Source organism: Xiphophorus hellerii, chromosome 1 (assembly GCF_003331165.1).
Source record: "Xiphophorus hellerii strain 12219 chromosome 1, Xiphophorus_hellerii-4.1, whole genome shotgun sequence".
In the NCBI taxonomy this organism is placed as follows: domain Eukaryota; kingdom Metazoa; phylum Chordata; class Actinopteri; order Cyprinodontiformes; family Poeciliidae; genus Xiphophorus; species Xiphophorus hellerii.
In genome coordinates, this window is record NC_045672.1 from 18,152,336 (window position 1) to 18,178,139 (window position 25,804).

General features: G+C 37.6%; 1 protein-coding gene across 1 annotated transcript in view; it reads right to left on the reverse strand.

Annotated features, from left to right (window-relative positions):
- Positions 1–25,804, reverse strand: part of LOC116727858 (ELKS/Rab6-interacting/CAST family member 1-like) — a 163,397-nt gene that overhangs the window by 119,859 nt on the left and 17,734 nt on the right. Inside the window, exons 5-8 of the mRNA XM_032575516.1 lie at positions 24,604–24,648; positions 23,287–23,442; positions 19,473–19,640; positions 5,965–6,132 (exon numbers count right to left, since the gene is read on the reverse strand). Of these exons, the coding sequence (XP_032431407.1) occupies positions 5,965–6,132; positions 19,473–19,640; positions 23,287–23,442; positions 24,604–24,648 (537 nt within the window). The remainder of the gene's footprint in view (positions 1–5,964; positions 6,133–19,472; positions 19,641–23,286; positions 23,443–24,603; positions 24,649–25,804) is intronic.

Below are 25,804 nucleotides of genomic sequence, written 5' to 3' on the forward strand. Positions count from 1 at the left end.
ACCACCCCAGCTGAGGAATGCTGCAATGATTGCTGGGTAATTACAATGGCGCTTTAGTCCTCTCCTTCCAGCATCATTAGCATTAACTCTTTTTTTTCCCTCTGCAGGCACAGAGAATGATGGCAACAAAGAACAAAATTTTAAAGTGTGGCCACCTGGTGAGGACCATAACAGCTGTTTGTAACTTCTGACCCAGGTCCAATTTACAGTGATCTGGTGAGACAAGTGTAATAAAGCATTCAGTCATACGGTTTAACTCAGAGTTCAAGAGTCAAACCGAGACTCGCTTTCCACTGAGAATATTCGTTTTAAGTGCTTTTCTTAGATCTTTAGGCATAAAATACTGGACTGCCAAAAAGTTAACAGGCCTGCTTGACTGATGGTGCGGTATCATCAGGATTGCCATTAGCTTTCAGTCCTTCATCTTCTAAAAAGTCACGAAACACATTTCGCCTTCTGAGGTGAAGTGTGCATGTTTTGATCAAGCCAGAAGATGAACGTGAATGGCTCGGGTCTCAAATGTGACCCAACACAGAGTTTTGTCTTGACGGATGTGTAGCCTGGCTTCAATCAACCAGCCTTGGGCTCTCACTATTAACCCAGGCTGATTGCTGATAGCTGCAATGAGGGGAAAAGGGGCAGGAGCAGAGGAGGTCCTTCTCGCAGGCAGTTTACTAGAATTTCCCCAGCTCCAATAGCCTTATCTGTGGCCATGTCTCTGCACAGTGATTGGTCAGCTGGTATCCATTAGGATGAAAGGCAATGGTGGCCTCATCACAAATCTATCAAGACTTAGCGCGCACACACTAGTGCATAAAAAGTACAGTAAAGAGACATCTAAAACGTTTCTTTTTAGTCTGAGCAACAGCTGTGACACAATCTTCTACCTGGAACACCTTCGCACCAGTCAACAGACGTGTTTAGTTCGAAAATATATGGCAGTTTTTTTTATGTAGTAGTATTTTGGTATTGTTAGACATCTAAACATAACATAATCTTAACATAAAGACAAATGTATCACAAAAATGTCCAGAAAGCTTCTTGTTTGTGCATTGATTAACCCTAATTTTGATGTATTATCAGGACCCTTAAGTTTATGCGTCTATGTAGATTCATGTGTGCTATAATGTGTTAGAAGTAGTAGGAATGCTTCAAATTAATAAAACTGTACAAGGGTGGATATAAATTCACATAATGTATCCATATATGTATAGATGAATACAGGGATTCAGGGTAAATAATGTTTATATACAGCGGCATGCAACTGCACATGGCAAGAACAATTCAGGTATCCGCTTATTTATACTTAGGTATAGGTATTTTTAGCTGCAATTTAAAATAACCAATGGAATCGATGCAATGTAAAAACAATGGGAGAGAATTCCACAATCGGGGAGCAACAGTCTGAAACAACCCACGGGTTTTAAACCGAGTACATGGGGCTGATAAGAGACTCTGATCAGCAGACCTCAGAACTCTAGCATAAGTCAGAGGCATACTGGGATGCCTAACCATGCAGAGCCTTAAAAGAATGAGAGTTTTAGCCGGAAATCTAAAATTAACTGGTAACCAGTGAATAACGATTAAGACGGGAGTTATGAGTTCCCTGTGTGTCCCTGTTAAACGTCTAGTCGCAGCATTCTGCACAGTTTGAATTCAATGCATTGCAGATTTGTTAAACACATAAAAAGACCATTACAATAATCCACCTAAGATGATACAAAGGTATGTAAAATAACTTCACATCCACATCCAGATTTCTGAATTATACTGAACAGAGGATCCTAGGAAGCAAATGTGCTTTCTGATTTCAGGAATCTTTTCATCAGGCGCATTAGTTTTGATGGAATTTGGTTGTAAGCAGTTTACTTTAAACCAATTCTTAATTTCAACCAAGCAATCACTTAGACTTGGCAAACGTAAAATTCAGATGGTTTAAAAGAGCAATATAACTGTATGTTGTCAGAATAGAAATGATAAATGACAGAATTAAAATGGCATATAATCAAATGATCTGTCTGAAATTTAGGATGTGAATGGCTGTTTAAATCATGGCACAGTTCTGTTGTTTCTGTAATAGAAACAGAATTGGGCCAAGAACAGATCCCTGGGGTACACTGTATGACAGATCTGATGAGTCAGACATTATTTGATTAATGTAGACCCTGAATGATCTGTCTGAAAGGTAGGATGTGAATCATTGTAAGACAACACCAGTAAATCCAAAGCATTTGAGTCTATTTATCAAGATGACATGATCAACTGTTTCAAAGGCTGAGGTAAGATCCAACAAAACTAAGACTGTGTAATCTCCTGAATCAGCTGCCAAGAGAATGACACTTTAAGTACAACAGTTTCAGTTGAATGCATTTCAAGAAAACCAGGCTGAAAGATGTTCAATATATTGGTTTACTTTAGGAAACATTTAAGTTGTTGTGCCACAACTTTTTCAAGAAGGCAGCAATGACAGCAGACCATAGTTAGTACTGCAAGAGTCTTGCAGAGGCAACACCAAAACAGAGGGTGGTTCCCTAAAAGGCCTAAAAAAGCCAGAGGAGACTCACCGCACATTATAAATGGGAGAGCCCTATGTGGACAGGGGATCCTTCCACATGGACACACAAACACTCAAGCATGCAGTCCAAGCAGACGCAATCAAATCTTTCTGTCTGAGGCTGCTATGGGTAGGAACATGATAGTGGGCATATTATACTTCCACGCACACAGAAAGCTTTTCTAAAAGCATGAATATGGATCGCAATGACCACAATGTTTGAACATGAATAACACGTGTATGCCAAAACCACACTACAACCGGCTATGCACACAACACACAACCCTAACCCCGTAGCCAAAGGGCGGGGAAAGAAAAAATGCAAATGGAGAAAATAAACAAATAAATGCATCATTATGTATTGGACATGGTCTCATTGACCAAGGGCTTGAACAGAGCCCCCACTGTTCTGTGTTGTGATACATAAGACCAATGTGCTCACAAAAAGACAATTTCTTCATTATTTTCAGTCATATTGAGCCTCTTGCTATTAGGATCAACCTGTGTCTCACACTACAGCAATGACATCATGAAAGTATGCAATAAGCAGTGGTGACTGTCCAAATAACATCTGGAAAGAGAAGATGTATTCCTCATATTCTCTTTGGACTGAGCATAGTTAACTAATGAGGGATATATACTCCAGCTAAACAGTCTCTGTGGTATTACACCACCCATGCCTGGACATCATTGTGCTTATGTGTTTCTGTTTTCTATGTCTTATCAGTCCAAAAATGTGGATATTATCACAGACAATAGTGTTTATACCCCTTAAATTTCTTCGCATTTTGTCTCGCTACAAACAGAAGCGTTAATGTCTTTCATTTGGATTTTATGAAATCCATCATAAAGTACCACATAATCTTAAAGTGAAATAAAAATATTTATTTTCAGATTATTTTAAATATTTTTTAACCATTGTTTTTTGGTAACTAACTCAACCTTAGTCCAAACTTCACAATTCTAATGTTTGTCCTGCTGGAAGGTGAACTCCCCCAGTTTAAGCCTCTTTATTCCAGTATTGCCATCTTAAGCAGCACCATTGATCATTCTATCATCTCTTTCGCTGTTAAAAAGGAGAATCATCTCCACATCATGATGCTGTCAGAACCATGTTCTAGTGTGAGGACTGTGTGCAAAAGGTAATTATTACTAGTGGTCTCCACTGACCAGAGCACTCTGTACATATTTTCTTTGTCTCCCACCACACCTGTGGCAAACGTTTGCCATTCCGTTCGCCACACTTCCATGAAGGTCATCTTTGAGGAGTGCATGACAAACAGTTTTCCTGAAAAACAAATTCTCCCTTCACCTCATCTCATTACAACAGGCCACTTGGCATCTTCTCATATTTATGCTCTCCTCTCTTGGTATGTCAGTTTAGTTTGTAATCGCTCCAATTCAGAATTATGCCACACTTTGCCTTTTGATAGATTGCATAGATCCATGATATCAATCCAATAGATTATAAAGTTTGTGGTTGTAATGTGGCAAAGTGTGAAACATTTGAGGAATATGAATATTTTACAAGGCACTTTGTGCTGTTAACAAAAAAAATAAAAAAATTAAGTAGGGTAAACTAACTCAAGACTTTTAATTCAGACATAAAAAGGACGAAGTCCTCAACTCTAGAAATGCATTTTAGAGTTAATCCTTGGATCGTCTTATTTTTCAGACATTTTCATGTTTTAGATTTTCCTCTTTTTATTTCTACTTTATGTCACATAAACACAACCTTAGAAAAATACTTCTTGTCTTTCAGTACAGATTATACATATTCCTTTTGACTCAGAAAAGATCAGAAACACTCAGACGTGCTATGCATTTAACGTCGAGTCAACAAATGTCTAAAGTTAAGAAAACTGCAGTTGAATTTTATATACTGTACGGTTCACTTTCAGTTTTCTCTTTAGCTTTTTTATTTTCTTTATTTGGTTTCTTAATTTTTTTTTTTTTTGGTAATAGCACTTGTGTACAGATGTGACTTATGTTACGTAAGATTTAATTTCACTTAAATAACCATTCATTTTATATGTACAGCATAGCAGAATTTTTACAAGTGTAACATAAACACAGTAATCTAATCTAAGCCACAAACAGCCCCACCTCCACAGATCAAAACTTTTGCCACTGTGTGTGACCTTTGGAGATTTTCATTAACTCAGCAAGAGGGAAGGAGGAAGAATCTCTAATCTCTAATTTAAGGACATGAGAAGAAAGTAGGAAGTTAAGAGAAGACCTTTATGTGTGAGTAATTGGTCTACAGAGAAACAACCAGCATGCACACCACAGGTAGCAACAGGCCCTGTCTTAATAGCTACCCTTATGAAAATCATTAAAGCCTCACAGAGATGTTGTGCAAATGTGTGTGTGAGTATGAGTATCTCTGTGTGTGCAATCAAAAGTAGGGGGTATTGTGTGAGATCCGACACCAGCTAACAATGTTAGCATTTTTCGTTTACCCTCTACAACATATTCTGTACATATACAGGGGATGATTAGGCATAAATTCATTACTTGACCCGATGAAACATATGTTAAGTAACACAGAACAACATGGGAAATTCTTTGAGCAAAAATTTGAGTAGAAATTAGTTTTTAATGATTATAACATAACAGGAAGACACTTATATTTTATCTGAAAACCCTTTACATATAAGGCACTAAGAACACCAGCTTCCAAGCCAAAGCAAGTCAGTGGATGACCAAAAGTTCATTTTGTAACCAAAACAATGCATCACTTTCAGTAAAAGGAAAAATGGTAAATTCACCAGATCTATATTGTGAAAGCAAAACTGCAATCACATATGCACACTTAACAATTATTGTCTTTGTTTTTTATTTAAGCAAAGGTATGTAATTAGTATTGTTGATGCATAAAATTGTTTTTTTAATTTTTATCTTTTATTTTTATCATATTAAATATTTTCTGGAAGGTTATTCTTTAAATTTATTTTAACATTCATTTTCTTTCTATTTCCCATGAATTCTAATGAAAAAAAAAATCAATAATGCCTTATTACATTTACAGAAAATATCTGGATTAATTTAAAGGTATGGCCTAGAGGGATGCACTAGAGGGTAACAGTATATTCCAAATTACTTATGCGTATAACGTAAAAAACAAATACTGTCAATAAAAAAAACAAAACTAAAAAAAACTTTCAACTGTGATTAGCATAATTATTTCTTCCTTTTGGCCAGAATGGGATATTGTGTTTTTATTCCTAAAACAGAAATATCGGCTCATATATCACCAGACAAGTGATGAAAAAAGACCTAGGAAGATGTATCTCCATCTACTCTGATGTACATCACATTTGTAGAAAACAAAAACAACTTGAGCAAGTGTTAAAAACTTCAAATACATGATTCATGGAAGCATGAATATTAAATTATGTTAAAATTACCTTCTTCTGTAGGATATTCACTTTTCTCTCCTTGACATCCAGCATGTCCTTCATATCTCTGATTTCTCCAGCCAGTGTGCTCTTTTCATCACTTAAGTCTTGCAGCTGATTGGTTTTCTTAGTCAGAATCTGTTCCTTCTCCTCCAGGCGCACTCGCAGAGCATCCACCTATAGTTGATCACAAAAAGCAATAACAGAGAATTTTTTTAAAAAATCATCAATGACAAGCCCACAGTATAGGAAAGGAAAAAATAAACAACAACAAAAAAAAAATACAACATCAAAAATGCCTGAGCCAGTTGAGGTGGCTCGGGCATCTGGTCAGGATGCCTCCTGGACGCTGCCCTGGTGAGGTGTTCCGGGCACGTCCCACGGGAGGAGGCCCCGGGGAAGACCCAGGTCACGCTGGAGGGACTATGTTTCTCGGCTGGCCTGGGAACGCCTTAGGTTTCCCCCGGAGGAGCTGGAACAAGTGGCTGTGGAGAGGGAAGTCTGGGCCTCCCTTCTGCAGCTGCTACCCCCTCGACCCAACCCCAGATAAAGCGGAAGAAAATGGATGGATGGATGGACATCATCAAAAAACCTTGGGACATGATTTCCGTTTATTTCACAGTTAAGTAGTCAGTACCCGAAAGAACATCTCTCAGCACACTTACTTGTTGAAATTTAGAAGTATCAAACATTGTTTGGCTTAATGTTCACAATTTAAAGCACTGCAGAGTGATGCTGTAAAAGTATATGTAAATAAAGAAGGAACTTGGAGTGACTTCTGTCATTTATTATTCCGAGTGTTGCACGATTGGTCAGGTTTTGCCACAGATCACATTGCTCACTTGCTTCATCCCTAACATTTTAAAATAATCTGTATCTGGCTGTGTGCTACGAGCTGAGAGACATCTGAGCTATGTCCAAAACTCAGGTTGGGTATCAGCATTCTGCTAGACTGGCTAAAAATAATCCATATGTACATTCACATCTTAATCTGGCCATGATGGCCAGAAATTCTGCTCCTTCAACAACTGATTTAAAACTAGGCTGAATGAGTTCATTTGAACTCAACATGTGCTTTTAAGAGAGACACAGAGAGACAGTAAAAGAGAGCTTATTATCAACTGTTTTTACAAGGATTGCTTTGAAACATAAGGGGCAAAAGACTTAAGGAACAGACTGTTCCAGCTCATCTGTCAAAATATTTCACAAGGTCCTTTCATTAATAAAGACGACATAAAATCAAGATAGTTTAAAATCTGATGGCCTTTTCTGACTTTACACTATAGAACATGTGCCTTGCATTTCAAAGGTCGTAGGAATATACATTGTCTTAGGAATGCTCTTAGCAATTTGCTCACCATCAGGCTACCAACAATATATTTTTGTTATTTGGGGTGTAGTATTAAAACATTGTAGCAACATAGTAACTGAGTCGTTTAATTATGAACTGATTAAAAAAAACAGCTCCAATTAATAAAAAGATAAATTGTCTCCTAGTTTGAATTGCTATGTCAACATTCGAAACTATGCCCTAACCCTTAATTTCATTGATTTCCATTTTTCATGGGGAACCTTGAATGTCTTCCAAAGCTATAGAACAGTTAGCTTAGTACATGATATTGAGGCTATCATGGTTTTTTGGATCGAGCACTCATCTCACCCGAAAATGGTTCGAATTGGTGTGATCCCATCCTGCTTCCTCCTGCCACATGTCGATATGTGCCTGAGCAAGGCACTATAACACAAGTTTCTTACCAATCTGCATAGTATATGAATGTATGACAATTTGTTAGAGCTGGATGAATGTGGCTGTAGTGTAAAGCACATCAAGGTTGGAATGACTAGAAAACCACTGGTTAAATTCGATCCAGTGATCAAGGGTTTGACCCACAATTGTACTTTTAATCATTTAGTTACATTGGATAAAAGTAACCTGCTAAATAAATTCAATGTACGGTAATGACAATGTGTCTGTGCTAACATGTAAGGAAAAACCATAGGCCAATTAGGTTGGAAAAAGAAGAGTGTAGAGCTACAGCAGACTCACTATTGTGCAGGGAGCAGGAAGTTTTGAGTTCAAATACCATATCTACATTTCTAAAACTGGGGTGCACTGGGTTTTCCTGAGTATCACAGGTACCCCTAAAGTCTGGCTTTAGATGCCAGCCAAGAGCTCCAGGTGTAGGATGCTAAAGTATGTATCTCATGTTGCTTGTCTGGCATACAACCAAAGTGTAATACTGAGGATGCCTCTGTCCTCCCCAAATTACATTTGCACACACACCCCTACATACACATTAGGCCAATCACTAGTCCTTTGTGCTTCCATACATGTGTGTATGTGTTCACAATTTGTATGACAGAAAGAAAGGCAGATCTCCTATGCTTGAACTTCACCTGGCAAGAAGCAATTTAGCAAAAATGTACCAAAGGGGCCAAACAGGAAATCCCTGCTGTCTCACCTGCACTAGTCTACTACGCTGTGATGGTGTTGCACAGATGCCATTCTAATACCCTCTTAAAGCACTCATCGCTGCCAGAAAGCTGAAGCAAGGAGACAATGTTACATAGGTGAGAAGGCACAGATGAATGAATGAAAATGAGAAAGGGTAAAACAGGCAAGAGTGAGAAAAGGTGGAAAGAGATTATAGCATTTCTTCACAGATCATTTGGCTTGAGGACATTAACACCACAGAGATGCCGCTCCATCATTGGCTTATAGTACTTCATGAGAAGATATAGAGGAGTAAACCCCATAAGACTTTTATCAAATGGCATGTAGTAGCTAGTTAATGTATTAATACATCTTAAACTTTTTCTCACATTTTATCGCCTTACAACCACAACCCTTAATGAAGATTTTTTTTTATGTTATAGACCAACACAAAGTAGCACATCAATCCAAAATAGTTTTAAATAGTTTTAATCTTTTCATTAAAAAGAAATTGTAATGTGTACATTTGTATTTAGCCCCTGAATACACTTATGCAAATAAATAAAACCCAGTTCAGTCAATTGGCTTTGAAAGTCATTTCATAGTTTAACTTTATCTAAACAAACTACTTGTAAAAACTTTTTTTTTTAGAAAACATTAAACATGAAGATACAGCTTCATGAAGATCTACAAATGCAGGCAGGTTCAGGCACATTAAAGTTTGAAAATCCCAGGTACAAAACTAACATATCATGTTATACATATATAAAAACCATCCCCAAGGAAAACATGGTGCAGGCCACAAAACAGCTGTTAATGGAGCCGAGGTTCATCTATCAGCAATCAAGGACCATAAACATACATCAGTGATACAAAGTAATCAGTTAGATCAAATCACCTAAATGTTCCATGAAAGCTCAGTGGAAGTTTTAAATCCAATTGAGAATCTGTGTCAATGCCTAAAAATAGCTGTTCATAGTTGGTATCATTGGTATTTTTCTGATATGACAAAGAGGGAGCTATTTTTCAAATCAGTAAAAGGGGATCAAATTTGCCTTTAGATATACAGTATAAAGCTGGTGGAGACAAACAAAATCAATAGACTTGGAGTTGTAACACAAGCAAAAGTAGGTTACACAATGTATTGACTCAGAAAGCTGAATACAAATGAAAGCTACATTTGTCAGAACACTTTGAAAACTATTAGATTCTTAAGAATAGAACACAAAAATACATTGAAGTTAATGATTGTAAATTGACAACATATGAAAAATATAGACACTAAACAATATAAGATCATTGTTCTTAGTTTCGCTCCTGGTAATTGTTGTGATCTTTATACAGCTCTCCCTCTGCATTAATGAAACCCATTTCTTCTCTTAACATACTTGAAGATTGACATAGAAACAAGCCTTAAGATATATGAACTACACTGGACTTTGTAAATACAAATTATTTTACTTGGGCATTTAAGGTAAATCAAAAAAATATATATAAAAATCAGAATATAGAGATTCCATTCAGTTCTCAAAGCAACACTTGAGAATGAATGGAAAACAAAAAAAATATATTAAAAACATCTATTACTCCACCATCATCCAAAAAAAAATCTTATAGAAACTTTGGTGCTTCTCACTCAACACCACATCATTTGAAAAATTACCCTAATATGCATTCAAGATTCTGCGGTTGATAAGATAATGATTCTTGGCCACATGTGGCTTTTCTTTCAATTGGCACAGACACAAAGTATTTTAACACATGCAAGCACACATCCATACAGGCTACAGTATTCTCAGCACACAGGCATCCGAAAGCTTACATGTAACATGCATGAACACTGATGGATACGCAGACCTTAAGACCCTCAGACTTCCTCCATTCATGCTTACAATGACAGGCAAATGTGGATTTTGGAAACTGGTTAGCAAAGCAAAACTGAGGCTTAAAGAAAACAGCTTCACTGTTTGTCCTCACCTCCCTTTTCCGTGCCTCACATTTCATCATAAAAGTTTTTCTGGCAGGCAAATTTGCAGAGGTATTGGTGTAGGTGCCGGTGTTTGACCGCAATAGCCAACACAGAGACAATATGAGTATACCACAGTCTAAACGGCAGAACCAGAAAGACCACAGCAAAGGCCTGGGGTGCACCAAAAGTCCCTTAGTAACATTCGGACCCTCACTCACCCACCTTGGAGTCCATAGCCATGAAGAGTCTTTGGCAGATCAAAAGATATCCCTCATAAATGCAAATATGAGTCTTTAAACCCTAGTAACATTCATAGAAATGTCATTACTCACCAGAGCTTAAATCACTTTTATGTTGCTAAACAAAGAGTATCACTTTGGACAAAAAAGCACTTGAAAATATCCCAAGTCCAAAGACTAGGTCTGGTGAAATGTGGCCAACGAGCAAGTTCAGGTCTTCTTGAGCTGCTCTGTGCCTCTACACAAAACTGTGTGAGCTATTCACTTTCCTGGCTGTGTGACATCCCTCAGGCCTGTGTAAATACAGCTAAAGGCAACGATTAGACATAATTTATATAAAGTTCTGTGAGGGGATATTAATCTTCTAAATTTATGGCATAATATTTGCCTAATTCATGTTTTTCAACCCAATTATTTGACCAGGTCTGGTTTGTATCACTCTGAGATGAAAGGAAGGACTATTTCATTACAAAACTATTCAAGACCACCACCATGCTACATACCACCTACATTCGTTCGAATATGTCTTTGTTAAAACATAAGCATCAAAGAGAACCCAACACACTCTAACATGATGAATAAAGAAAAGTATAAATGTCGAATGATGGGTTCAAGCAGCTTGTTTTGCTCAAGTAAATGTCTACCTTATTAGAGACTGGTGAAAGGTGATTAAAAAAACGGCTTTATCCAGCTTATAGAATACCTGTACATACAACATATGCACTGTACTGCCTAAGACAGATGGTGTGTAGACACCTGACTTCAGATATAGCTTGCATACATAAGCATAAGGGGGGTATTGTCAAATAATCCGTAGTTTTCTAATGAATCAACAGAAACTTAAAGTAGATGTCAGGAGATGGTGTTAAAAGCTGACAGCCTGAAGACCAAAGCATTTATTGTTTTCACTGAACAGCTCATGTTGGTGTGTTAATTTATGGCTTATAGAGTAACTGCATGTATGTGTGTTAATGTTAAGCTTCCATAGTTGAACAAATAAATTTATGTCTAATTCAATAATAGCACCAGTTCTTATGTGCTCTGAGTTTTGTAGCTTTTTTATGTTGACTTTACAGTTTTGAGAGACAAAGACAATGATTTGTGTTCTTTTTTCTCCATCAATGTGGGCAAAATTCTGACCTATCAATGGACACACTGACTCTGACAGTGAGTTTGGTCAGAGCTCTGTCATCATGATAGATATAGTACCCCATTTGGATCAGGGAAAGATTTAATCTCCCCTTTTTCACAGCAAATCTGAAAAATTCACAGTGAAGCCAACCTTATTCACGATACTGTTTCCCTAAATCAGGTGTCTGCAATCCTTATAATCCAGTTACCCTTACTCCAGTAAAATGTGTTGAGTCGCAAATAAGCAAGCTGCCTGCTTGCTTATTTGCAACTCTAAGGAAAACTGTTTCTGTTCTGGGAACTGCTGCGGAAGCTCTGGAGATTATTGTATGAAGAATGATTCTTCATAAAATCATGAAGGATCCTCAGCATGAGACTGGAATACAACAATAGTGTCTTCAGCCAGAGGCTTCTTCAGATCTACTGTAATACAGACTGCAACAGCCATCAACATGCACAACAACTATTTAAAGAACCCTAGACAATATGAGTATCAACATTTAATTTCCCTCTGGGATTAATGAAGTAATCTTGACTTTTTCAAAGAAGACAACTAAGAATTCATAACAAATGTCTAAGCAAATGTGTTGTCATTTTTGAATAACCACAATTTCACTTCTATATTTAGAGATTAAAACACACATCCATCCATCCATCCATTTTCTATACACCTTTGTCCCTAATGAGGTTGGGAGGAGTGCTGGTGCCTATCTCCAGTGAACGTTTCGGGCGAGAGGCGGGGTTCACCCTGGACAGGTCGCCAGTCTGTTGCAGGGGATTAAAACGAAGATAACCAAAAAGCTTTTGCAAAGAGGATGGATGAATTTTCTACAATGGGATGTTGATATGTGTTGAAAATTATGTTTAAAAAAGCATATGGTTTCCAAAGACAACAATAATTTATTTTAAGAAGTATAATTGTTACGTTCTATTGTGGAATTTCAATACATTTCTTTCACAAGAGAAAAAACCTGCTCAAGCCTACATTTTTTGTGTTATATACACATATTTTAAAACAGTCTGTTATATATTATCCAAAGTTATTAACAGGCACTGTATATGGGAAAGTAGCACAGATACAGTAAGTAAAATACACTTTGGTTTGAGCTAAGGGGAGTTTATATAACCATATGTGGTTCTATGTTTTATTGAATAAAAGTGCCTTTTATAGCCAAAGTGTGAGTTTTTCCAGGGCCTTGTGCTGATACCTCTCCCACTTTGAACATATTCACTGCAGATCACTCAAGGATTACATCGTAAGCTAAACTAACAAGTAAATACTACAGAAAATTCCTCCTAACCTCCACCTGCCAACCCAGACATGACGACACCAGTGCGGAAATTAGGGCCATTCCCTGTCCTCAGGCTAAGGCTGTGTGTCATTTGAGGAGTGTCTTAAAACTTAGGCTAAAGAAACAGTCTGAGCTCTGATCAGGAATTGCATAAAGGGACAAATCACCTGAGGGGCCAACAAAGGATAATAAGCGGATGTGAACTGCCTCACAGCAGGGACTGTAGGGTGGAGAGAGGGGTATGGCCGCCTTGAATACTCCAACATCTGTTGATAAAATGTTTGTAATGCAGCTGTCTGCCCACAGGCTATACACAAAGAGCATGGAAAAATACAGAGGTTACCAGAAACCTTACATTCAGACAATTAAAAAAAATAAATAAATCTAGAACGTCATCATTGTCTAAGAGAGGGAATGAATGATTTCCTCCAAAGGTCAGTCATTTTGTTACTGAATAATATTAATATTAATAAATGATAAAAGTTTTATCCTAATTAAAACCTTTATCATTAGTGTGAACTTTGTGGAGTTCACACTAACTCCACAAAGGTGTCTTAATACATTTTGAATCCTCTAATCATTATCAACAAACAAGATGTGCATAGCCTACACAAATGTAAATGAAGACACACTGAATAGCCCTTCTTCATTAACATTTTTTAAGTTATAATTTCAGACTATTTCCAGATGTAATTGCCAGTATCTACAACTTCTTTTCAAAGAATCTCCACCTTCACACAAATCCATATTTCTGGCCATTTTTCTGTGTAGTATGAAAGCAGTCTACATGTAGGGGGCAGAACAGAGCTTTAATTTGATGAACATTTTACAGAATTGTTCAACTGAGAACGCTATAATAATAACAGTTGGAAACAATGGCATGCTGTTATCTTTTGACATAATATACATTTGCCAACTCCCCTAATAAGAATGTGTAAAATGTTTATGAAAAATATATTTTGTGAGGCATAAATCCAGAATTTTTATAATAATCACAACCTGTTAAAAATTTGTTCAATTGTGAAAAACTCCCAAGTTAATAGCTTAATAAACTCTTCAAGGCTCACACTAATTTATACCTCTGCTGTCAGTACTCTGTGTAACGTCTATCGCCAGCTGAACTCTGGAGAAAAGCACCAGTAACCTTCGTGACCCCACTTAGGGATAAGCATGTAAGGTACTGAATGGATGGATATATCTTTTTATGGGACAAAGTGTTAATCTATTTTAAGATACATTAGACATCCTTATTGGGGTGCAAAACATGATTTTACGTAGGCTAACACTGATAACTGCATGTACTTACTGTACCTCATTTTCTGTACGAACTATTAAATATCTCATCTGCATGATGACCCCAGTTACTCCATTTTATGGCTTTTCCACATAGCCTCTGAAGAACATGCAGGGTCTTTATTTTGGATCGTACCATGTTTGTTCTAGGCAGCTCAGTGGTGTGCTATTCACACTAAATTCCAAACCACACCAATCCAAGAACTCAAAATTTCATGCAGTTGGGCCTGAGAACGGTGATCATGGTCTGGCAAGATTGAATGAAGTCATGTTAAAACTGCCCCTCAACACTTGGGACTCATTAGAAGAGCTCCAGAACTCAGTGTGCAACTTATCATTAGTGGTCAACCTGAGCTAAAGACAGAACAGACGTTTTCCAACCTCGATCTACAAGTCCATTTTCATTTTAGAAAGCCCTCACCTATGCTTCAATTTCTATCTGCTTGTTATTCTAATATTGTAAACAGCTGTGGGCTAGTTATGGGGAGAGAAGAAGAACAAATATTGTAGAAATTGGGAGAGAACCAGATGGAGGTGGAGACAATCTGGATGGGAGAAGCAAAAACAAATGAGGCCAGAAGAAAGAACACACCAGGGGCACAATCCATGGCGTACCACAACCAGGTTGAAACCACATCTTTTCTCTGCCTCACTAGAAATATGAACCATCAATCATCAGAGAGAACAAGGAAAGATCAACAATAATAGACCAGCAGGGACCACAGTATATTGTACCATTGCATAATTCACTGACAAAAGCCTACAAACACCTCCATCTATTAAGCTGCTCAAACATCTCACTTTCACTTCCTCTTGTCGCTCCATCAGTCTGTGAATTATTCCCTCTCGCACTTTTTTTTATTCTCTTCTTGTTTTTGCTATTCATCACTGTCGCTATGGCCAATGTTAGCAAATTATTCGACTCATTTATAGCTTTTTCGAGTCATTGCATTTCAACCTCAAAAACAAAACTCAGTAGAGTATAGAGTGTGTCCTCTGGCAGACACACAGGAAATGCTAGTGATGAAAGAGTGAACACAAGAATACCAAAGTCACATTGAAACATTGAGAGGAAATATCAACATAAGTAATGCAAAAACAACAGGTTGTAAGAGACTCAGGGAGACATTTTTTCTTTAACACTCATATAGGTTTCACAAAACTTAATGAAACTCTCCTTTTCAAAATTTTAGGCATGAAAGTAGAAAAACTTTACAAGACAAGAGGTATGAGTCTGAGCTGTCATTTGCTTAAAGAGAATGGGAATCAACTTAATCTTCTTTGAATACTTTGAAAGAAGAACTTGTCCCCAACAGTGTTAGTGGTGAACTCTGTACAAGATATGTCCTGTATGGCGCTTTCATGGTGTGTAAGCGCCATGTGAAAAAAAAGAAGAGATATTTCTCTAAGAAGAACATTAAGCATGTTTTATTCTATTTTATTTGTATCTCTGGTTAGAAGCAAAAGCTTAAATGCTTCCTTCCTGAGTTATTTATGTTGCTGGCTCAGACTCTGATAACGACTTGAGTCAAATACAAGTATTGTATTTCTGTCAGTGAGTGACCGCTTGCAACAATACCAGGTTTATAAAATGAACCTGTAAATCAAAAGGAATTTCTGTTATTTGAAATTTTCAAATTTTATATTAGTCCTTGCATCAACAATGGTATTGTAGTAACAACATTGTTGCTTTTCAAAGATGAAGAATAAATAATATATACAGAAAACATGGGCAGATACACCTACAAAGGTCTCATTATCAGTAAACTTGAGGTAAGTCAAACTTACAATCCTTTAAGACAATCTTCTACAAATAGTCGTCATATTTAAAACAATCTTTGAGCTGAAAACTGAAACCAGGTCAAACTCTTCTGGCAGTGTAGCTCTGAGATGTTCTTTAGTTCTCAGGGTTTGTTAAATATGCAGGAAGGTCTCCGACAGGTTACCTGATCTGGTAGAGTATCATTACAGCGCTGCATTGTCCTGTTCAGGGCATGAAAGGCACATCCACATCTTACTGTATTAAAGGGTTAAGTTTCCTCAGACTCTGGCAGACCAGAGGGAATGAGTCCCACAAAAGTGTACACTCATTATTTTCCACATTTTCCAGTTATCTGAAGACAGACTCAATCACACCCATTTAGAGGCTGTCCTTAACTTTGACTGACAAATAAATATGCATCCATTTTCTCATTCCTTTGCATACAGTGGCTTCTCTGTTCTGAGGCCAACTATCTCTTAGTCTAATCCTGATGGGAACTGCTTTTACAGTGTCTTGTACAGCTTGGCTTTGGAACATACCAGTCACTAGCTATCATGGTTAAAGTCAGCTAACTGAACAATGTACACTTTTTTTAGATATGTCTAATGCAGTCGTTTTGTAACTTTGAAAAGGCTGGTCTGAAACTTGAAGATCCAGTACTACAGTACTACAGTGGCTGCAGGTAAGTACTGAATGAGAAGGGAATCCTGGGAGAATGGCTGTTCTCTCTCAGAATGACAGACAGGCAGCAGAGGAATGCATTCCAACAACTGGCCCACTACAGCACACTAAAGATCTTTAGTCATCCTCCAGTTTGCCCACTTAGTTGAGGAAACCCGAGTCATTCCAAAGTGGGGGGAAGAAATGCCACTTCAATAGCAAGAAAAATTACTCGAGACTGGAGATGAGAAACAAGTAATCAGACCTGACAACGTGTTTTTCTGTGCTTATGGGGTTGTGTGTGCACAGCTGTATGTTTGTGTATTTGTGATCTGGATCTAATTACGGGTCCTCGGCAGTGGCCTATGAGAAGTGAGAAGAAATGGCAAAGAATGCTGTGATGCACCCAAAATCAGAATTATTGTAGCTGTTTCTCTTCTTACCCTGAAATAGCAGGCCAAACCTCAAAGAAACATATGTGCATATTCGATGATATGTTAGTACATGTAACACTTATCCTTATTCCAGTTCTCGTATTATCATAGTGATAATACTCTAAACTGGTCCCACTAAGTAACAGTTATTTAACATTTAGAGTACATTATGCCAAATTTGTGAATTTTTCAAAAACATTTTGCCCAAAAAGTTAATTAAATAGAAATGTTTTTCAAATTAGAAAGGGTATGGAGAACGTAGTGTGAATACAACTGCAATTGTAATAGTGTTGATCCAACCTAGCAAAACAAAGCAATATGACTCTGACAAAAACATGGCAGGTGATGGGAAAACATTTTTTGTGCCATGAAACTACAAATAGATGAACAGTATATCCTCCTTGTGTAGGCAATTTATTTTCTTAGCAGCTTTACAAGGTATACAAAAGGACCGCTGGGGTGACAGTTGGCTTTACAACACTTCTTTTCTCATTATAAATTCCAGTTAAAACAATGAAGGAAAATATACAGTATTTTACCTTACTTTACTATAAACACTATTGCTTGACAACTGGGGGCTTCCTCATGTAGCATTTTCACAATTTAGGTTTCTTTTATGTGCATAAAATGTATTTTGCCAGGTTCAAAAAAGTGATATTGTGACCATGCAATACAATGATGACAGACAGAGTTGTGTCAATATTTAAAAAAATAATTAAATATCTATAAAGCTCAGATGACTATGACCCAAAGACTTACTTATAAAGCTCACAGTATTAAAGAATGGAAGGTCCTGGGACCAGGGCCGTACATGCAAGGTATTTTCCGCAGACTAGTGATTAATGATTAGTAGGCAGCATGTCCTAACGTTTTTCTCTGATAGAATAAACATGTTGTTGAAACAAGATCAAATGCTAATTTCATATGACTGTAATTCTTGGAAACTGGGCTCAACCCAAAGAATCTATAGGAAGCCTCATTTTTGTGAGCATACCACCCGCAGAAAGGAATTACGGGATCCAGTGCCTTGCATGTTGGGTGGCAGGTGAGAGCTTTGGCTTTGGAGGGATAATGACTAGAGGCATAATCTGGCTCTAATGTTCTACTCTAGCTAAATTATGAAAGAAAAATAGTGAACATGAGCATGAAGTGAAAAGGGATTGTAATGTCCCTGTTTTCAACTCCATTTAAAATCTCTGAACAGGAACTAGATATATCTTCAAAGTTGGCCTTTATTTTCATCTCAACACACCTGCTCCTTTTCGTGACCACATTCCGAATGGTTGATTGGAAAAAGCTGTGCAGAGACAAAATGATGGATGAATACTTTTCAAAGAATTCACAATTATAAGTCTCAGTACAGCAGGTGTCCCCAGAGCAAAATTCTGTCATGGTGACAAATATTTCTTGAAATTGCAACGTTGCTTTTAAGGCTGGTAAATATGAGCACATAGAAAACCACCCACTGAAAAGTATTTATTTTAAGTATGATGTATTCAGCAAAGAGCAAAAGCTGAAATCCTTTGCACATGTATCAACAATTAAGCCTAATTTTGGCTCAAATTGCTTCCTGCGATGATGAGTGGACATAGTTAGCAGGCTGCTCTCAACTGCCAAACACTGAGATATGAAGTATCAGTTTCAAGTCAAGAGAGTGACAGAAGAAAAAATGCAAGCTGGTCAAATACACACATACACACTCAAACATTTCACATTCATGCTTCTCCACCACTCCACACTCATCCCCTTTTCCTCCCTAAAATGGTGATAAAATTATTAAAGGTAAAGAGCCTTTAACACTTCAAACATGAGCAAAAGCTGCCAGTTTTCTTCCGCCTGCTGACTGACCCACCCACATGTACAAACGTGGTGGTGTAGAAAATAGCTTTCCACCCACCTCTGTATGCCCATAAGAGAAGCAGAAAGGCTTATGGAAAAAGTTGTGAGACCTTAACTGCCAATTTGTTTCTGTCAGACCACAATACACTGAAGCATCTCAAATTCAACCATATCACTGCTGTCTCATCTCTAATTTTGCATGAATAAACAAAGGATTTTTCCTAAATAACACAAACTAACAAAAAAAAACAACTAGTAAAATATGACAGCACAATATTAACACTAAAAATGGAACACTTGATTGCTGCTGATAACTAATTACTTCCAATTCTTCCAGATCTTAATATATTAGTAACATAGTATTATGAAGTTTTCTTTCTAGAAGTGTTTTTATTTCTGTTGCAGAAACCTGTGCATATCAGCATTTACATACTATTTGCATTAAGTAATGAGGAAACACTCACCTCTGTCTGCAGTGTGTTGGCGCGCTGCTCCTTGGCACTGAGCGACTCTTTTAGCACCTCGATGTGTTGCTTGTAGTCCGAGTTCTGATTGGTCAGTGTTTCTAGTTTGGTTTGCAGGGCCTGCATCTCTGAGTCCTTCCTATTTAGCTCCTGCTTCAGCTGCTCTATCTGATAATCACACAAAATAAAATACATTTATTACATTTAAAAAGTCTAATTTTAGTGATTTCTGAATGAAGGGGAAGACATAATATATTTTTCAAAGCTTACCCTCAGCTTTAAAAAAATCTATTTATTACAACACCCAGGCATTTTAAAAACACAATGTGTCAAATTATGTTATAGCCATTCAGTATTATAATGTTATTACAACCTTACTCGGGAGTCCTTGTTCAGTTGTATTCAAATGCTAAGCTGGACAGCCGAAAAGCAGAAAATCATCAAGGGAAACAGATTGACTGGCTTACAAAAGCCATAGATACCATAACAGAACACCACACAGCAAATCAAATTCACCAACACAGGGAGGTTTCTTTGCCGAGTAGACTGATGTACAGAAGGCTGGAATCTGACTGGTGCCAAAAATGCAGAGTTGTTTTAAAAGTGAGATTTCTCAAACTGAGTAAGCAGAATTCACCACATGAAAATGAAAGTCAGACTGAACCACACCACATGTAAAAACCTGTAGGCACAGAATGACCCCCAAGGACCCATGAAGGTAAAACAGAGGCACAGTAAACTGTGAAATTAGGAAAATGTTTGCCAGGCGACTTCAGAGAGGTGACAGGATGAAACATGAAGAGCAAAAAATTATTCAGAAAGGAAGCACAAGACTTGATGTTTAAATTTAAAACAGAAAGCAGATATTTTAAACATTAGCCAATTAAAGAAACAATCTAACAGTAAAGAGGCTAATAAAATGAGTACTTCTTCTTGTTCTGTGATCCAAGGCAGTTGAGTGGGCATGAGGAAGGTAGGAGCTGGTCTGATGGAAGACACACATGGTGACAATGTCTGCTCCTACAGAAACACAGAGACAACACGACAGCAACTACTAAGCTAAAAGTCTAATTGTGTGTGCAGATACAATCTTCTGAATCACACAGCTCAGACTTTTGAAGTAAACCTCTACAAAAGTAGCTCAGCCACTTAAAGAACTCATTTACCAAACTATGTTACTCAATAGTTTTATAGCATTTGACCAGATCAAAGTCCAGAGAGGAAAACAGGGAAGGCAGGGACGACAGGGACGATGCCCTCTCTGGTTTCTTTAACAACAGTTGCACCTCAATGGCAGTCACCACCACAGCTGAAACACCACGAACCCAAACACTTCAAGGATATAGAATGAATCTGTGCATTGCTGCATGTGTGGTGACTTTCTGTGTCTCTGTGTGACTGTACGCAGAAAGATGAGATATGCAAAAGCAAGCTAGAGCCATCACTGTGATGTATATCATGGGTGAAGAGAGAACTCCCCTTCTCTGTTCCTCTGCCGTTGTAAGCTCACATTCATCTGTCAGAGGCCCATTCATAAAAACATCTCTTTTATGATTGCATCTGGAACTTCCCCCGATGCAATGACAAACGGGCCCATACAAAGAGCACCATTAATGAGCCCGAGAGAAACCTTTTCACATGTAGCACGATTCATTGACCTCAGCCATCAAAGTAGAATAAATAGCCATCACAGCCATATGGACAGAAACTCTGTGAAACTTGAGACCTAATTCCAAACAAGGATTCTGACCATATGTTAAATGGATTGCTTTAATAACATACTTTTTCAGTGTGATAGACCACTGAAAACATCTTAAACCAGAGGCCACATTTATCCATTTAAACATGTTTCACATAGTGCGTTTTCTGCTACAGATACATAAACTGATGACACATTCTACACTCTCCAAAGATTTATTTTCCACCGAGTGACCTCTCCAACCTATGGAATCTCCAAAATATTCTAGTGTCTGTTTAATTTTGTGTATGTCATCCAGTGCACATTTGAATGTCAAAAGAAAAGCAGCAGTCAGCCATACAAAGAGAAATCTTTCTCAAGCCTTTCTTAAGTGCAGAACAGCATGATTCACAGAAAGCCGATAGTTCGTGAGTGTGTTCCATCAAACATGTTATCACTTTAAACAGGAGAGACCTGATACCGCTCCCGCCCCCAAAAACACACACACACAAATTTGTGTATCTGTCTTGTGTTTCTGAGGAATACTAAGACACTCCACATTCAGAAAATTACTTCCCAGAATCATATTAAATGAATCTGGCAATATAGGATATATAACAGTCTACCTATACCAGGCTGCCACAGTTTTGGTTTGGGAAAGTTAAGAAGAAATCCTTAGCATAAACCAGAGATGCCATAATCATTAAATATTTGTGGCACTGTTACATAATTTGCACAAGCTCTGCTCAAGTGTCTCAGCAGTTGCTCAATAATTAATCTCAGAGTATGCTATTCAGATGATCTGCCTGCACTGATGAGAACTGACTAATATTGGCAAACTTAAAAAGGCTCCAAGTTTTCACCTCACAGTTATTGGAAACCGTAAAACCAGACATTGACTTCACAGTCAGTGTGAACTGATTCTGTCCTCAGTAGCACTATGCATACTTTAGACCAGGGCTCCTCAAATCCAGGACTCGAGGGCCGGTGCTCACCAACGTTTAGATGTGCCCCTGGTTCAAAACACCTTAATTAAACAGCTGTCCTGATTATTTGACTCAGGTATATTGAAACAGAGGCTGGTTTTGAGGTTACCTCAAATCCAGCCTAATGAAAGGCTTTATGCCTTTCATTCCAATGCACAGAAGCTATTCAAAACATTGGTACATACACCATCCAGTTTGCCTGCTGAAATTAAAACTGAACCTCAGAATAGGGAAAGAAAAAGAATTTAAGTGACTTTGAACATGTAATTTCAGAAACTGCTGAACTACTGGGAATGTAGAAACATCAGTGAGTGGCAGTTGTTTGGACAAAGAGGCCTTACCAACGGCAGACAACACAAGAGAATTAGTACAGCTGGTGTGAGGAGAAAGAAAAGAAACAGTTGTTCAAATATCTACTTGTTACAACTAAGGTATGAGCAATACCAAATGAGAACATTCAATGTGTTACCTTCAATCAGAGGCTTCTTTAGATGCTCACTAAAACTGACTACTGGAGATCACTCCTGCCCACAGCAAGAAATATCTAAATACTTTTTAAAGAAACTTGGAGAACATAGGTTGCAGAAACATTTAATATCTCTTTAGAATGAATAAAGTATTTGCTGAATTTGAATGTAATTGAATCAAAGCATTAACAATCTCAAATTGGATTCTTAAGTTTCTTGTACACCAATGCGCTCCATGGTAGAGTACCTTTAGAATCTGGTAAAACAAGAAGAGTCACATCATGGATGAAGGAACTACATGATGTTTGCCAATTTGGGCCAAAATATTGATGTCATGTTCCAGATACATAATAGCAAATCTTGCTCAATTAAATGAAGTTCTGAAGGATGGTTTGTCAAGCTCTACCTAATAATGTAAACTGGATATACTATACATACTCCATACATCACAAAACATAATGTTTCACAAAATGTGTTTCATTTCTTCACATCAATTCCCACATAAAACATGATTTTCAATACATCATAAACATAGTAAGACAACAGCTCAGCAGAAGCCTAAAATAACCATATATTAGAGAAATATAGATTATAAACAAGTGCTCATGCACTCATGATGTAACATGCATCACTCAAATCATGCAGCATGACGCCGGCTGGTGTGACATGCAAAGAGTTTCTACCTTAGTTTTCATAAATTTAGAGTGGCTCTTGTAGACTTCCACCTGCTTGAGTTCATCCTGCCTTTCATCAGGGTGCAACAGGCCGGTGGTTTTTAGCATCTGGACCTCATCCTCTAAGTCTCTGATGTTTCTCTCCAGGGAAGAGATCTTGGTGTCCTGCACCAGCAAATGCATTTTTGGTACAGAGTCAGAAACTGATAACTACTAATATATCAGCAGGAATAGGGCTCAGACATAAGATTTGATCGCAGAAGGGTCTAAGATGAAAACTATCCAAAGTGATTTACCTGAAACTTTTATACAAAGAGAGCAATGAGGATTCCAAACAGAAATATGATCAATATTAGGTTGTTTATTTACAGACGTCAGAAGGGGTCCGGATTTTACATAAACTATTCATGAATTCAATGGCATAGCAGGTTTACAAAAACCCATTATAGATGTTGTATAGTCATTAAACCCTGTAAAGAAAACAAACAAACAAGCAAAAAAAATGCTTAAATGAAATCATTAAAGCCAAAAATTAATATGGAATTTGTAATCATAAGTGTTTGCAAATTTTTGATCACAATTGTCCAACCCAGTGTCAGATCAAAATTTTAGCAGAGATAGATAAAAAAAAAAATTCAAAGATGAATGCATACATCTGTGAACAGCTCAAGACAAAAAATAAATGAGTATCCATGATTGAACAGTCTGTCATGAACAAGTCCAGAGCTTGTAAAGTTGCATGGATTTGGACAAGTGTTAAACTCTAAACCTTGAAAAAGAAGAGAAACATAATTAAATAACTGGAAGCAGACTGTACAGTGCCATCAGCACAAACCACAAGCAGAGATGTAGACATTTGACCACTATTACATCCTCTGACATCAGCCCTGCAAACCACACTGTGCTGCATATGTTTCTAAAAGCACATGGGCAGAGCAAGCAGGAACACATAAAGGTGCATATTAAATTACTGAAACAAACATACTAGAGTGTACACTTGGGCAGAAGCTTTTTGGATAGCCAGGAAAACAGTAACACACTAGCTATGCTCTCAGCATTATATATTATATGTGCAACTTCCATTGGAAGATAAAAAAAATAAAAGGCATAGCAAAGACAAACTGCTTATTACTAAAATTAACTTGACATACAGAAGGATGGCTATCTATATAACTCCAAAATATCAAAAAAAAAACAAGCAATGGTAGATGTCATTGCTGCACCACAACTCAGAAGGATTAGGGAAAGAGGTTAAAAGTGATAACAGAAAACAGTTGTCTATGTCAAATGAACTAAAAGATAAACACACGAGCACTAATACAGTACCTGCCAGATAACATCAGGATCAAAACAGAAAGAAGCGTTCGTGTTCTGCAATTACAAAGCATAAATTTGCACATCTTAAAACAAGCAGCACAGCAAAGACTAAAACAAAGAAAGGTCAGATATAAAGGAACTTTAATAAGCTGGTTAAACGAGGTAAGTTTTATACTAGCAGGATTGCATCTATTTTTTCCACTTCAAGTGTGTCATAGGCCTTTCTGCTTCTATTTCCAAATAACTCAGCCAGTTTTACCTTTGCTATTTCTGTTTGCTTTCTGTGTACAACCCTGCTGGGCTTTTAATAGGTGGAAAAGTCACAAAGTATGTGTAAAAAATAACTGTGGCTTTGAGGTAGGGAAATCACTTTTAGAACAAGTGCTTTGCTGAAGGAACACTAAATTGTGTGGGGGGGGGGATTACTCAAAGACACATGTGGAGTCAACTGCATTTTTCACAGCAGTAACAGCTTCAAAAGGCTGAGATGAGAGTGAAGGGTTCCATATGTGACATTTGAAACAAACTGAATAAGTGTTTAATTCTGCATGGTCCAATACTGGACATTGCGGCTATAGTAAGGCACGATAGAATGATATACATTTAACTGATAATCAGGATACAATGCATGCACTGTATGTTTTGGCGAAGTCGATGCAGATTTTCTACTCTATTCACGCTGAAGCAGGAGCATGCAACAGACGTGAACTATTGTCACAGATAATAAAAAAAAGAAAAAGAAAACAACCTCACTCACTGCCAAAAGGAGAATAGATTTATCACTAACTAGCATGCTGAACAGCTGAGAAGTGGGATATTATCACTGAAAATATTGCCTTCTTGTGGATTTGCTCAGTCCTACCTTCATATCAATGACAGTTTGCAGAGTTCTGCTCTTAGCCGGATCAGCTGGGAGCTGGTTACGCCGATGGAGCTCCGGGGGAGGGACCCGGTAAAAGCAAGCCTGACGGCTCATCATCTTTAGCTTTTTCTAACACCCACAGCTTCAAAGCCACTTGCAAAGAAACACTGATAAATCTCACTGGCTCCTTCCTTTGTGCTCCTCAGGTTGTGTTTTCTTTAGGAATGTTATAAAATCCATTGCTGTGCTAGAGAGTCAATAAAACTTTTCCTATGATCTTTAGTCTAGTCCTTGATGCTATACTCGCCAAAGGATGATTTCTATCTTAGAAAAGGCTGGATGGATTTT